Here is a 13,994-nt window from a genome sequence, read left to right on the forward strand (position 1 = left end):
AAAAATTCAAGTCACCCATTGTAGAGAATAATCTCCCAAACAATTTAATAACATGCACACTCATCTTTAATACCTGTGGTCATATGTTGTGTTTTATAGAAGGGAGGTTTATTGGTTTCATAATAGCCTTCATTTAATATATTTAGAGAGTGTCATAATGCACCTGGTGGCAAGATTAGATGGATTTCATTGGTCCCTTGAGGTGGATAGAGTCACAAAAGACTTTGGATTCCTTACTCTATTAAGAAAATTGTCCAGGTCCAAGATCAAAGATAGAAGAGTTGCTGGTACTCATTTTTCCAAGGATTGGCAGGGATCGGTGCAGAAATGAAGAACTGGAAGCAACTTGGGAATCTTGAGTGAGTTCAGTACTTCACAGGATCCTCAATGAATCTTTTTTTTTTCCTTTTTTTTAATTGGATAGATTTGACATATCACCTTCACTGAGTTTTATAAGCACAGAACCTTACAGTTGGGAGGAATCTTCAAAATCATCTAGTTCAGTCATCCTTTTAAGAAAAGTACTGGAAATACCTCTGCAACATACCGGTCAAGGGATCACCAAGCCTCTGCTTGAATGTCCTAAACAGCAGGAAGTTCATCTGTTTACAAAGCCACCTATTTCATCTTCAGATAGTTTTGTCTAATAGGAAGTTCTTCATATTGAGCTAAAATTTCTCTCTCCTAACTTCCACTCACTGATACTGATTCCAAGCTGTAAGACCCCCCTAAACCAATGCCTCCCCCACAAGGCTTTTCTATCCAGATTACCCTTCTTGGTACTTTGCCCCCTGTAACCACAGGTAATCTTGGAATGCCACGGTAGGTTGGTCAGAGCCACTGAAAACCAACAGTCAGAAATGAGTGGTGCAACCACAATGAAACGGAGCAGCGCATCTGATCTCCCCTCCTCTGCACTCCCACAGGGCCTGGAGTCAGCTCTCCACACTGCTGAGCTTCATTCTGGCCTTCACTGTTATCTGGATGGTGAGAGCTGGAAAGAGGCACTCTCTCTCTATTCAATCATCCTTGAGCTCTAAGGCTTCGATAATCCTTAGAAACCTCTTAGTAGAAACATCCCCTCAACCAGAAATCAGCATTAGCATCTACCCGACATGCTGAAACCACTCGTGACTGTTCCATGTTCCCCAAACCCAAGAGAACTGACCATTCCACTACTTGGTCTGAAAAGTCCTGCCAGAAAAAATTCTGGCAAGGCTACGGAGGTCTTATCGCCAACAGAAGTGGATCAAATGTAGAAAAATTGTCTATCAGCCATCTTGCATCTTCCCTCTAAATCTCTGATTCAGAACCTCCCTTTCACTCACAGCCGTCCTGCAACCATTCTGCTTCCCTTCTATCTCCACCATCTGAGAACATCCTGACTTCTCAAAGCCATTTTGTAGAGAGAGCCTCAAACGTGGGGAGGAACCAAACAGTTGAGCCATATGTCTACTGCCATGGGTATTTTGGACATTGTCAGTCAATCATAGTGTGGAGACATTTGTTCATGTTCCAGCTGTTCACAAAGGATATCCTTGGCAGCAATGACTGGATAGAAGGACTTCTTGTTGCACCCAACACATCTATATAAATTCTTTCTGATTATAAAAGACTTAAGTTGCAAACAACGTATCTATGCAACCCTAACACACTATTTGCTGGGGTTCTGTGTTGAAATCTGGTGAGATCCACTTACCGTAAGAACTTGGTATTGATGTGGGTACAAAAATTCACTACTAGGTAGTAAATTAGCTTCCTATGTATTTGAGAAACTAATGAATGTCCGTCTGATGATTCAAGTTAAATTACATTTAATTGGAAGAAGACCAATGATTCCATGTTTTTTATTGTAAACAATCTATATATTCCCGATAAATTTATAGTAAAATAAGCTTTAAAAAAGCCAATGTCAAAAAAGGAAAAAAACCAGTAACTACAACAAAATATGTAATGACGTTAATAACATATATGCTTGGCCTTAGAGAATTCTTACAAACTCAGTTGATTAAAACATTCTATATTAATGCTGTACATTTTCACAAAAAAAAAAAGTTTCCAAAAGAAAAGTAAGAATTAAACATTTATGGGACTTCCCTGGAGGTCCAGTGGTTAAGACTTCACCTTACAATGCAGGGGGCATGGGTTAGATCTCTGTTCAGGGAGCTAAGATCCCACATGCCTCAAGGCCAAAAAACCAAAACATGCAACAGAAGCAATGTTGTAACAAATTCAATAAAACACTTTAAAAATGGTCCACATTGAAAAAAAAAATCTTAAAAAAAGAATTAAACATTTATGACTGGAGTTAGTTGTAGTAAGGAATTGGATGTGGGTGTTTGACTGCTCTTTGTGCCTCCAAAATTCTGCAGAAAATTCTGTCTTCTTTTTAGTCCATCCAAAATGACTGAGTTATTAGATGCCAGACTCTGTGTCCTAAAGATATTAAAAATAACAGAATTATTGCCTTCAAAAGGGCCTGGATTTCTAACCAAGGCAAAATACCTTCATTTATTACTTTGAAGGAGTACATTTACTAACAGGAACTAACTTATCAAATAAGTTAACCTTTAAAAATCTAAAGTGCTCTTTACATTTTAAAGGATTCCCAATAGCAACTCAATTATTTGACAGCTGCTTTCTAAGAAGTTCATATTCTCTGAACATCTGTTCTCGATCCAATATCAAGTATATTCTAGGCAGAAACAATAAGCTCCATGAAAAACTCTTCTATACAACTAAAATGACCAATATCTTCTTGTATAATTTGTTTCTTTTTTGAGTAAGCATATGGAAAGGAAAAGCCAACTGTAATATTTTTCATATTGACTAGCGTTCCTTTCCTAGGAGCTGTAAGCGATGTTAGTCCCTTATCCAACACATCTGCCTTGCTTCAGCCAACTCACATTACTGGTTGGGCATTTTGTTTTTGACATTCCCCTTCTCCCACCTTGCCTCCTCTCCCTCACCTGTCCATTACATCAAGAGATGTCTCAAAAATGTGTCCTCCATAAATCTTTCCCACACAGCCCATCACTCTTCATAACTGCCAAAGAGATGTGGAATTAAGAGTTTATGCTTTGTTGTTGAGTTCAATTTGTTTATTGTTTTTGTTGGTCTCCTCAACTAAACTAAGCTAAATTGTAAGCTTCCTATAGGTAGCAACAACATCTTGTTCATCTCTGTCTCCCTAATCCTAATCCAATTATGGCACATAATTGGATGCTGATGTCCAAATGTTATCTCCCCTCCCTTTTCCTATAAATGTCTTTAATGATTATAGTTATAAATCTTTCAAGAAAACCATATTATAAACAATTTTTAAAAATTAAATTTCTCAAGATTTCTCAAATTTAAATTCTCAATTCATGTCAATTTCTCTTATCTATTTTGGGTTTGTTTTTGGTTTTATTTTTGTTTTTGCCAGAGAGGAAAAAAAGGGAATCCATGGCTTATTGGTTTACACTGTTGTTTACCTCAAAAACAACATGTTTTGATACTTCAATGACTTAATATGAATTAAACTACTGTTTCAGGCAAAAAAATCTTGTTCCTCAATAAAGTAGATGTGTTTAAAAAAATGCAAACTTCCAGGAATTTAGCCTAAGTTATAAATAATTAGGAATGTCCACAAACATTTAGTAATAACAATTCGCTGCAGATTGATTTATTATAGCAAAAAAACTGGGAATAATCTAAATGTCAAAGGAAGGAAAATAATGGTTATGTAAATAACAGGGTCCACATAATGGAATACTAAGCAGCCATTTCAAAAAATGAGGGACTTCCCTGGCGGTCCAGTTGTTAAGACTCCATGCTTCCACTGCAGGGGGCACGGGTTCGATCCCTGGTCAGGGAACTAAGATCCCACATGCATGTTGCGTGGCACAGCAAAAAAAAAAAAAAAAAAAAAACAATGAGCTGGAGGGAATTCCCTGGTGGTCCAGTGGTTAGGACTCTTGAGCTTTCACTGCTGAGGACCCAGGTTCAATCCCCGGTCGGGGAACAAAGATCCTGCAAGCTGCACAGCGCAGTGCCCCCCGCCAAAAGCAGGATATATATGTACTGATTGCAGGATATCCATGATAAATTAGGTGAAAAAGAAAGCCACAGCTCTGTATGCTCTGTTGTTAGAAAATAATTATATTTATAAATGCAAGGGAAAAAGTCTGAAAGAATATACGCCAAACTGTTAACAATATTTAGGTCACCTCTACGGAATAGGAATGGAAAAGGCTAGGGAATGGAGACTACCAGTTTTACTTTTTACATTTCTATGTTACTATTTAAAAAAGAGGTACACAATAATTTTATATAATAAAAAAACTAATGAAGATATATGCCAAATTTTAAGATGACTTTTTAGAAAACTATTTAATAACATGGGGGAATGTTCATTATATTCTATTGAAAAAAGCAACATGCAAAATAGTAACTACAGTATGAGCTCAACAGACAAAATATATAGACTCAATATGTTCAGACCAAAGTATAAATACACCAAATATAAAAAGATTTTTAAAAATATCTAGATGGTAGGGTGATTATAGATGTTTTTAAAAAACTACTTTTCAGTACTTTAAATGTTCTATTATGACCAAATTACTTTTATATGCTGAACAATGTTATTTAAACAAACTGGCATGGAAAATATTAGTGGAAAGTAGCCACATCTCTATCTCAACCTGTGTAGAACCAGGAATATAAGTGAAAACTTTCCAACCTTCAGTTCAGGAAGTGCTTGGTTTATGGTAGTCCCTTCCTATTTTTAGAAATAATTCAAGATTTAGTAGTAGTGGAACAGTCAAATCTTGGTTCACATTAAAAATGAACTCTATCCTATTATATAAGAGATTTCATTGTAACTTCATACAATTTATTCAGTAAAGGCTGGTAGACTTGTATCATTATAAAAAATTTATTCAGGAGTCTCCCACAAGGTAACTCAATATGGCCTTGATTTTAATAATTCCTGTGGGATAGTGGCCAATCACTTCTATGTGCACTTACCGTGGAGAATCTATTCCACTATCTCCTGCCATGCTCTGATTTTCGGTTCCTTCCAAGTGACTATGTTCAGGTTGGACGTCCTGAGCCAACACTGGCATATGCGAAGTGTTGAACAGTTCTAACTTGTGTGTGTACTGTTTTCTCATTTCCTGAGCACTCTGACTCCAGGTGGCTGGTTTCTTTCCTGTGTCACCAACAGGGTCTTGTAGGGTTTCAGCCTCTGAAGCACTTTTCCTTGTGCCGTAGTAATCAAATATACTTCCATCAGCAGGTGCTGAGGCCTGTACACATTTAGCTACACTGGGTTCCTTTTCATAGTCAAAACCAGACTGGATCCCTAAATTGAGGACACAGTTTTCAGCAGAGAGATTAGGTTTTTGGCTTTCACCGGGATTAGTAAGCAACCCAGTGGGCTTGTAATGTTCATTTCCTTTGAGCACCAGAGGCTCAAACCTCTGTATGTTGCTATTGTACTCAGTCAGAGACCTTTCGGTCACCTTTCGTTTTCCTAAATGATTCCACTTGTTTCCCCCTGGAAAGGAAACTTGAATGTGGCCAGGCAGCATTTGAATTAAGTCGTCATTCTCAGAAAAGTCATCCTCATCTAGATACAATGAACTGCAGGCCCCATCCTCATCATCTGCTTCATTCTGATACAAGGCCTGGTCGTCATCAGAAAGTCCTTCATTTTCTAGACTCACAGTCTCTGCTTCCTGGATAAATGCCTTTCTCATCAGAGTTTCCTCTGAGTCTCTGTCTTGTCTCTCAGGTTGTCTCAAATGGTTTGCACCAACTGGGTAATCCAAAAGACCAAGATTTTGGAACTGGTGTATTGTTTCATCAACTGATCTACGAGCAGAGGATGCTTGGTCTAAAGAAGAGGAACCTTGTGATAGCAGGACATGCTGTGTTTCTTTTGTCTCTTCTAATGTGTCAAAATGAGAGTAGCTTTTCCTCGAGACTTCAGGGATTGCCTCATTTTCTCCACCATACACATCACGTCTCAACGTGCTTTCCCTGAAGGAACAGCATTTACTATCATTTTGCAAAACACCACACTGAGAGTAATTGAAGAGGTAATCTCTAAAGTCATCACTGATAGGTTTGACAGTAGAGTGATTCACATAAATGGATTCTGCTCTCAGTTTATCATTACATTGTTCACTGTATGACTGTTTGGCTTCACTCTCAAAGATTCTTGAGGAATCCAAAGACCTCGCCCTTTGGAAAGGCTTTCCCTTTGGTCCAATCTGACTGGGTTTCAGATCACCGATCTTCTGGATGTTGTGCTCTTTGGTTATTGGGCTCCTTCGGTGAGAGAAACCCTGGAAAGGATTACTGATTCGCTTTTTGTAAATCAAATGGGAACCTAGCACTGATGGATTCTCACCAAGTGGTTTCTGAAGCTCTACTTCATTAGGGCTTTCAATTCCGGGGGTGGGCTGTGTAGCAGGGAGCTTGGGGTGTTTCTCCAGCCTAATGCTTCCTGGCTGAGGCCCACTTCCCTGACTCCTGGCTTTGTCTCTATCTCTATGTGAATGGCCCCGCCTTCGAGGCTTTACAGACCGGCCCTGACTTTTCTTAACTCCCACTTTTGAAGGATACTTATGCCTGAGTGTCAGCATATAAGTGGAAGTGCCCTGGCTATTATATTTTTTCTGTTCTTCGTATTTTTGCATTATGACAGTATGTTTGATTAAGTTGTCAACAGTTAAAATGGGATTAATTCGTTTGATTATCTCATGTTCAATGTCTCGAGGGATATTGTCCAAGTTATCTTCATCTCGGACGGGCCATTCTTCTGGTGGGAACTGGGCAGAGAAACTGCTGTGCTCTGTTCTGGACTTCTCCTTTCTGGATATACTGCGCCAGAAGAGGCTAAAGCCAAATTTCTTGGCTTTTTCTCTGTCTTTTGTGAATGGTAAAGGTTTGGTGCTGTCACAGACGCGATTCTCCTCAGACACTGTTCGATTCTGTACCAAAGGTTTGGATTCCCCAAGACCTTTCTGGCATTTTCTAGTCACTTCTGCAGCAGCTGGTGGTTCCTGTATATACTGAGTGCACACATCATGGAAACACTGGCAAGAATGACAATGGGATATGGGGGCCGCATTTTCTTTGGCTAGGTCTGCACAGCTTTCCACGTTCACCAGGTATGTAATGGAAGTTGGCATCCGGGGACTTTCATCTGATAGGACTCTCTTATTTTCTTGGGGGTTTGTATTTGTAATGAAGTAAGTCTGAGGAGTAACTATGAAGTATCCTTCTCCAGTGTGATAAATCTTCCTTTCTTTAATGAGAGTTCCCAGAGTGGTATAGAGAATATCTTGAGATGGAATTGCAATGCCTAAAACAAATAAGCACTTTACACTGATACGTTCTGAATAAGAAACATTTTGAGTGAAATCAGTAACTCAGAAATGACCACACATTTGCTTGATGAACCCAGAGCTAACTGTAACACAATTAATATATATAATTAAAATGTCAAAGAAGCATTAACAATAATCATAATTCAGCTGAGTAACAGAAATATAATTTCACCTACACAAAGACATATGGCTAGGTTACCGGTTAAGCAAAGAAAAAAATCTGTTCACTCAAACACAAACACCAAGTTATACAACCTCATTATAAATTTAAATTGTGACTAAGGAAAGCCTTCTTGAGAGCAAACATGGAAGTTTTTGAAAACCAGTCTCATAGCTTAAACCTCAGTAAGAATCTAAAGAGAAAATGAAAATCAGTCTGTGCTTGGGTGAGGGCAAACTACCTAACATCTGGATTATGGTGGTTTTTCAAACTGAGAAGGTAACAATTTTAAAAGAAATTCCCTTTCTGAATAGCAGAGTTCAAAATTATATTCATATTATGAAAACAATGTTAAAAATGTGAAAAAAAATGTGTAACACAAAGAAAATATATCAATATGTTAATATTGGTTTCCTTTGAGTAGAGGTACTATAAGTGATTACTTTTCTATATTTTCTGGATTTCTCTACAATAAGCATATCTTATAATGGGAAAAATAAAAAACTACTCTTCTACATTCATGCACTGGGATATCATGCACCTATGAAAAGAATGAGATAGATCGATATATGCTTATACGGAAAGATCTCAAAAACATGTCTTTAAGTTAAAAAAAGAAAGGTGCAGAGAGAATGTATAGAATGATCCAACTTATTTAAAAAGGATACATATATTCAAATACAACTTATGAAAGTGTCCATGAGAAACTATAAACAACAGAAGATGTCACCTCTGGGAAGTAGCAATTTAAGAATAGGAGGCACGGCAGGGAGATCAGCTCAGTGCTTTGTGACCGCCTGGAGGGGTGGGATAGGGAGGGTGGGAGGGAGGGAGACGCAAGAGGGAAGAGACATGGGAACATATGTATATGTATAACTGATTCACTCTGTTATAAAGCAGAAACTAACACATCATTGTAAAGCAATTATACTCCAATAAAGATGAAAAAAAAAAAAAGAATAGGAGGCACGGGCTTCCCTGGTGGCGCAGTGGTTGAGAGTCCGCCTGCCAATGCAGGGGACACGGGTTCGTGTCCCGGTCCGGGAGGATCCCACATGCCGCGGAGCGTCTGGGCCCGTGAGCCATAGCCGCTGAGTCTGCGCGTCCGGAGCCTGTGCTCCGCAACGGGAGAGGCCACAACAGTGAGAGGCCCGCGTACCGCAAAAAAAAAAAAAAAAAAAATAGGAGGCAGGGACTTCCCTGGTGGTCCAGTGGTTAAGACTCGCACGCACGCTTCCACTGCAGGGGGCACAGGTATAATCCCTCGTTGGGGAGCTAAGATCCCACATGCCGAGGGGCACGGTCAAAAAAAAAGGAGGCGGGGGAGAAATTGAATCTTCATTTTTTCCTTTGCACTCCTTTCTACAAAGTCCGACTTAATTATTACCATAAACATTATTTTGAAAAAGTACTTCTGGAAAATAAAAGAAATACTCATAAACTTGCTGATGCAGACCTTTTTCCACCGGGGCTCTAATACAAGGTTCTATAATAGAAAAAAAATTAGATATTGCCCAGTTTATGTGTTTAAGATGATTTATAAATAGAAACCAAACACATACAATGAACTAATAGAGAAAAACTTGTTACTCTACCTGGGTAATGTTTCACCAAATGTTCCAATAGTGATTCCTGTGTTACTACAATCTGAGCGGCATTCATATCAGATACAGCACAGCAAAGAACTTCAGCCAAAGGTATAAACTGAGATTGAGCTATTGGATTCATTTGCACTGGAAAGACATCACCTAAATTGGAGATTTAAAAAAAAAAAAAGGGTGATAAATTTGATATAGTATAAAATATTTGGAATTAGTGAATCAAGAATAAAGACTGAATATCAGGTGGAATTGCTTTTCTTTCATCAGTCTTAACTCAATCTGTTAACATTATATGCACAATGATAGAAACTACAGAAGAAAAAGGCTTAGTTTATGATCTCTACTTTTAAGAAGTCTAATTGTCACTACTTTATAAGCAAGAGATAATAAGTTTCTATATGAAAGGCTCAAAGTGCTATTGGAGTTCAAGTCAGACAACGATTATATGGCAATTCACATCTTTCAAAGCATTTTTTCATATTAGCTACCTTAGATAGGCACAGATAGGATTATTATTTCTTCATTTAGAATATATATAGCCATAGAAAGTTCAAGTAATTGTCCCAATCCTAAAAGAAAGTAAAGTGACAGAAATAGATCTTCTGACTCCTAATCCAGTATTTTTGTCATTCCACACTTTCCTGATTGAAATGATTAGGAAGATCTGAAGAAGGAAAAGGCAGAAGTGATTTACAGTTTTCAAGAATAGATAGAACAGGGGCTTCCCTGGGGGCGCAGTGGTTGGGAGTCCGCCTGCCGATGCAGGGGACGCGGGTTCGTGCCCCGGTCCGGGAGGATCCCACATGCCGCGGAGCGGCTGGGCCCGTGAGCCATGGCCGCTGAGCCTGCGCGTCCGGAGCCTGTGCTCCGCAGCGGGAGAGGCCGCGGCAGTGAGAGGCCCGCGTACCACAAAACAAAACAAAAAAACAAACAAAAAAAACTACGTTTAAGAATACATGGAACAAAATCATGGAAGGAGGGAATCACAAGATATATAAGAGCATGGAGAGAGTTATCCTGGTTGGGTAGAGTTTAAGGGTTATATCAGACCAAAATAGAAGATAAGACTGGAAATAGAAGCTAGACTGTATTATCTTTCCTCTTTGCCAACATATAAAATTGTTCTTCTTAACCTGCCATTAATCAGGTTGAGTTTTAGATTCTGCTGGGTATCCAAGGGAACCCCTCAATTAATTGGAAATGAAGGACTAGGACTCAGGAAAGTGATTTGGGAATCAACCAATAAAGATGAGAGCTGAAGATAAGGAGTGAAATTAGGTAATCCCATGGTAGTCCAGTGGTTACGACTCCGTGCTCTCACTGCCGAGGGTCCAGGTTCAATCCCTGGTCGGAGAACTAAGATCACAAGCTGCATAGCACAGGCAAAAAATAAAAAAAGGAATGAAATTAATTCTTTTATTAGAAGAGTAAAGAAGAGAGCCAAGGAACACTTAACTGAGAGACTACCTACGTTTAAGATGTAGTAGAAATAGGAACCCACAAAAGAGAGAAGGCACGATGATGAGGGTAGGAGGGAGAGAAGCAAGATTATGAGGAAAAGACTTCAAAATGAATAGCAGGGATTTCCCTGGTGGTCCAGTGGTTAAGACTCTGTGGTCCCAATGCAGGGGGCCCGGGTTTGATCCCTGGTCAGGGAACTAGATCCCACATGCATGTCTCAGCAAAGAGTTTGCATGCTACAACTAAAGACCCCACACGCTGCAGCGAAGATCCCACATGCCACAACTAGGAGCCAGCGCAGCCAAATAAATAATAAAAAATATTTTTTAAAATGAAGAGCAAATTAACAGTGTCAAATGCTTGAAAGAGATCAAAAAGGTTGAGGGGAGGAGAAGAGGCAATTGGATTACTTGATTGGAACAAGGTGACCATTGGTGACTTTCAAGAGAACTGTTTTCATGGGAAGGAACAGAAATTAAATATCAGATTGGGGAATTCCCTGGCAGTCCAGTGGTTAGGACTCTGTGCTTTCACTGCCGAGGGTGCGGGTTCAATCCCTGGTTGGGGAACAAGCCACGTGGTGTGCAGTCAAAAAAAAAAAAAAACAACAACAGACTGAAGGGAAGGGAGTTGGTGAGAAGAAAGTGAAGTTAATGGGTCTTCCTTCTAGAGCAGGGTTTGTCATTTTTGGCACTTTGGACGTTTGGGGCCAGATACAGGGTGACCAACCATCCCAGTATGCCCAGGAATGAGGGGTTTCCTGGGACACAGGATTTTCAGTGCTATAACCAGAAAGCTGAAGGCAAACCAGGATGGTCGGTCACCATAGCCAGAGAATTATTTGCTGTGAGGGCTGTCTTGTGCACTGCACGATGTTCGGTAGCATCCTTGGCCTCCAGATGCCAGGAACATCTCCCACAGCTGCAGCAACCAAAAATGTCTCCAGATACTGCCAAATGTCCCTGAAAGGAAGGGGTTGGGGGTCAAAATTGCCCCAGCTGTAAACCATGGTTCTAGACCATTTGTTGGAAAAATCTGATTGTGAAAGAGGAGAAACAGAACACAAACCAGAAAAAAAGTAGGATCAAGTGAATGTGAAATGTGTATGCTGTGATTTTCTTAAAAGAACATGTTTGCACATTTGGATACAAAAAGGAAGGGTTTAGTGGAGACGATGGAAATAATTCTGTGAGAAAGAAGACTAGTAAGACAGCAAGATCCTAAAGGAAGGGAAAAGGAAAGTGTATAAAAGGAACAGGTAGGGACTTTCCTGGTGGCGCAGTGGTTAAGGATCTGCCTGCCAATGCAGGGGACACGGGTTCGAGCCCTGGGCCAGGAAGATCCTACATGCCGCGGAGCAACTCAGCCCATGCGCCACAACTACTGAGCCCGCGTGCCTAGAGCCCGTGCTCCGCAACAAGAGAAGCCACCGCAATGAGAAGCCCGTGCACTGCAACAAAGAGTAGCCCCTGCTCCACTCACCGCAACTAGAGAAAACCCGAGTGCAGCAACAAAGACCCAACTCAGCCAAAAATTAATTAATTAAAAAATAAATAAAAGGCACTGGTAAAAGAACTATTGTTAGAAATGAGAAGGATATTACTTCATCTGAAACTTGAGGGTGGCAGAAGACCAGAAATATATTGAGGCATAGAAGGAAAAAAATATTAGCACAGCAAAGTCATCTGATCTCTGTAAAGTTAGGGAGAAAGAAAATAGCAATGGGAGGAGAAAAAATGGGAATGAGGAGGTGAAGAGGAGAAAGGGAGTTTGAGGGGTCATTCTCAGAGTACCCTAGGAAATTTTAAAATGAACACAAAGATTATGAAGGAGCCCTGAGTCTCAAGGTCACTTAAGTGTGGTTTCTGGCAGATGAAGCAATCTGGAATCGAAAAGATGGGAGTCAGGGAGGCCAACAGGGCTAAAACTTTAATGTGCATGTGAGAATCATCCGGCGATTGTGGTAGTGTGTAGAATCTGACTCAGAAGATCTGAAAATGAGCCTATGATCCTGCATTTCTAACAACCTCCCAGTTGATGTTCATGCTGCAGGTCTGAGGACCGCTCTTTGGAGACGTTAGGGTGCTAATGACAGCAGTGTTAAAGTAGCTAACCACTGAACAATAAATATGGTCCTGGGGCTGCACGGGAGTCAACTGTGGCCAGAGGCAAGCCAAAGAATTTAGAAAACTTGGCTATACCCTGCATTTGACTCTCCAGTGACAGTGAGGAAACCAATACATTGCACTGGTTGTTAAGGAGGAAGGAAAGTGACAGGACTGGCCAGGGGTAAAGGGTTGTAGCCAAAGCTGGTAAGTGGCTCACAGTACTTCGTGTATCTTCATGAAAGATAAAGGACTGCCATCAGGGAAGTGATAAGCAGTTTGCTGTTAAAGATCACATTGGTCTGTTCCCTTGTTTACCTAAGCTTCTCTATTTGGCAGGCTGGGGCATTTTTGACCTTGGACGGTCACAACACAGGGCAGAATTGCTGCCTGCTTTGTCAGCCAAGGGAAGGATCTCCTCTTGGCCTGCTTGCTGCTGTCCCATTGGGTGATGCTAAGATACCTACAGCATTCTGAGAAACTAGCATGAATGACTAAATCAATCAGCATTTCAAAGGGTGGTGATAAGAGATGATGCTATGAAACTTAATGTCCAAGAGGAACGTTAACTGACCTAAAACTCAAAATCCTCCTAAAAACTCCACCTCTGAGCTAAGGGTAATAAGCCTTTCTCCCTATCTTCATTCCCTTTGCTTTTCTTTTTACCCTCCGCATCTGAGATTTATTTTCTTCTCTTTCATCTCCCTCCTCAACCTGACAAAATACAGAATTAAAGTACAATTTCACATATTTTTATGCTTCTTAAACATAACTCTATGTGCTTAATTTATAACAAACTTATATAACTCTCTTCCCCATCTTCCAAGACAGTCTAAGTGACTTTTTTCTTGTATGTGATCTTAAATTGATTACCTGCCCCATTTCATATGGACTTAGAAGTCCTTAATTCAAAAAGGAGGGAAAAGTTCTTCTCTCCTAGAAAGATAAAGGCTAGAGTACTGGAGAAGTAGAGAGCAAAACCTAAAAAGGATTTGCTCAACCACACAATACACACTCAAGCCTCACTGCATCCCTGGCCTAAACCCAGTCACTTTGAACTTTGAACTTTGAGATTGGCGTGTAGTGCAGGGGGGAGGACCAGAGACATTAAAATAAAGAGATGAGTGGCTAGAAAGTCAGTACATGTCTGATGTCCCTGCTGTGCCCCCTGCCAGTGGCTGCCCATTTCTGTGCAAATGAAACAAGGAAGCTGTACTAGGGTCCAGTAAGGGGTCTCCACTATGCCTTTGGGTCAGACCTAAAACAGCCCATTTTCTAGTTCAAT

General features: G+C 40.2%; 1 protein-coding gene across 2 annotated transcripts in view; it reads right to left on the reverse strand.

Moving 5' to 3' along the window:
- Window positions 1-2,210: 2,210 nt before the first annotated feature.
- The window catches only part of STOX1 (storkhead box 1), a 51,424-nt gene continuing 39,640 nt past the window's right edge, over window positions 2,211-13,994 (reverse strand). For both annotated transcript variants that reach the window (XM_027130075.1, XM_027130076.1), the window contains 3 exons: window positions 9,138-9,290; window positions 5,011-7,357; window positions 2,211-2,436 (listed from right to left, as the gene is read on the reverse strand). In XM_027130075.1, coding sequence (XP_026985876.1) covers window positions 2,289-2,436; window positions 5,011-7,357; window positions 9,138-9,290 — 2,648 coding nt within the window. In that variant the 3' untranslated portion in view covers window positions 2,211-2,288. The remainder of the gene's footprint in view (window positions 2,437-5,010; window positions 7,358-9,137; window positions 9,291-13,994) is intronic.

This window comes from Aethalodelphis obliquidens, unplaced genomic scaffold, assembly GCF_003676395.1.
Source record: "Aethalodelphis obliquidens isolate GAN/ISIS:26980383/991018 unplaced genomic scaffold, ASM367639v1 scaffold37, whole genome shotgun sequence".
Lineage (NCBI taxonomy): Eukaryota > Metazoa > Chordata > Mammalia > Artiodactyla > Delphinidae > Aethalodelphis > Aethalodelphis obliquidens.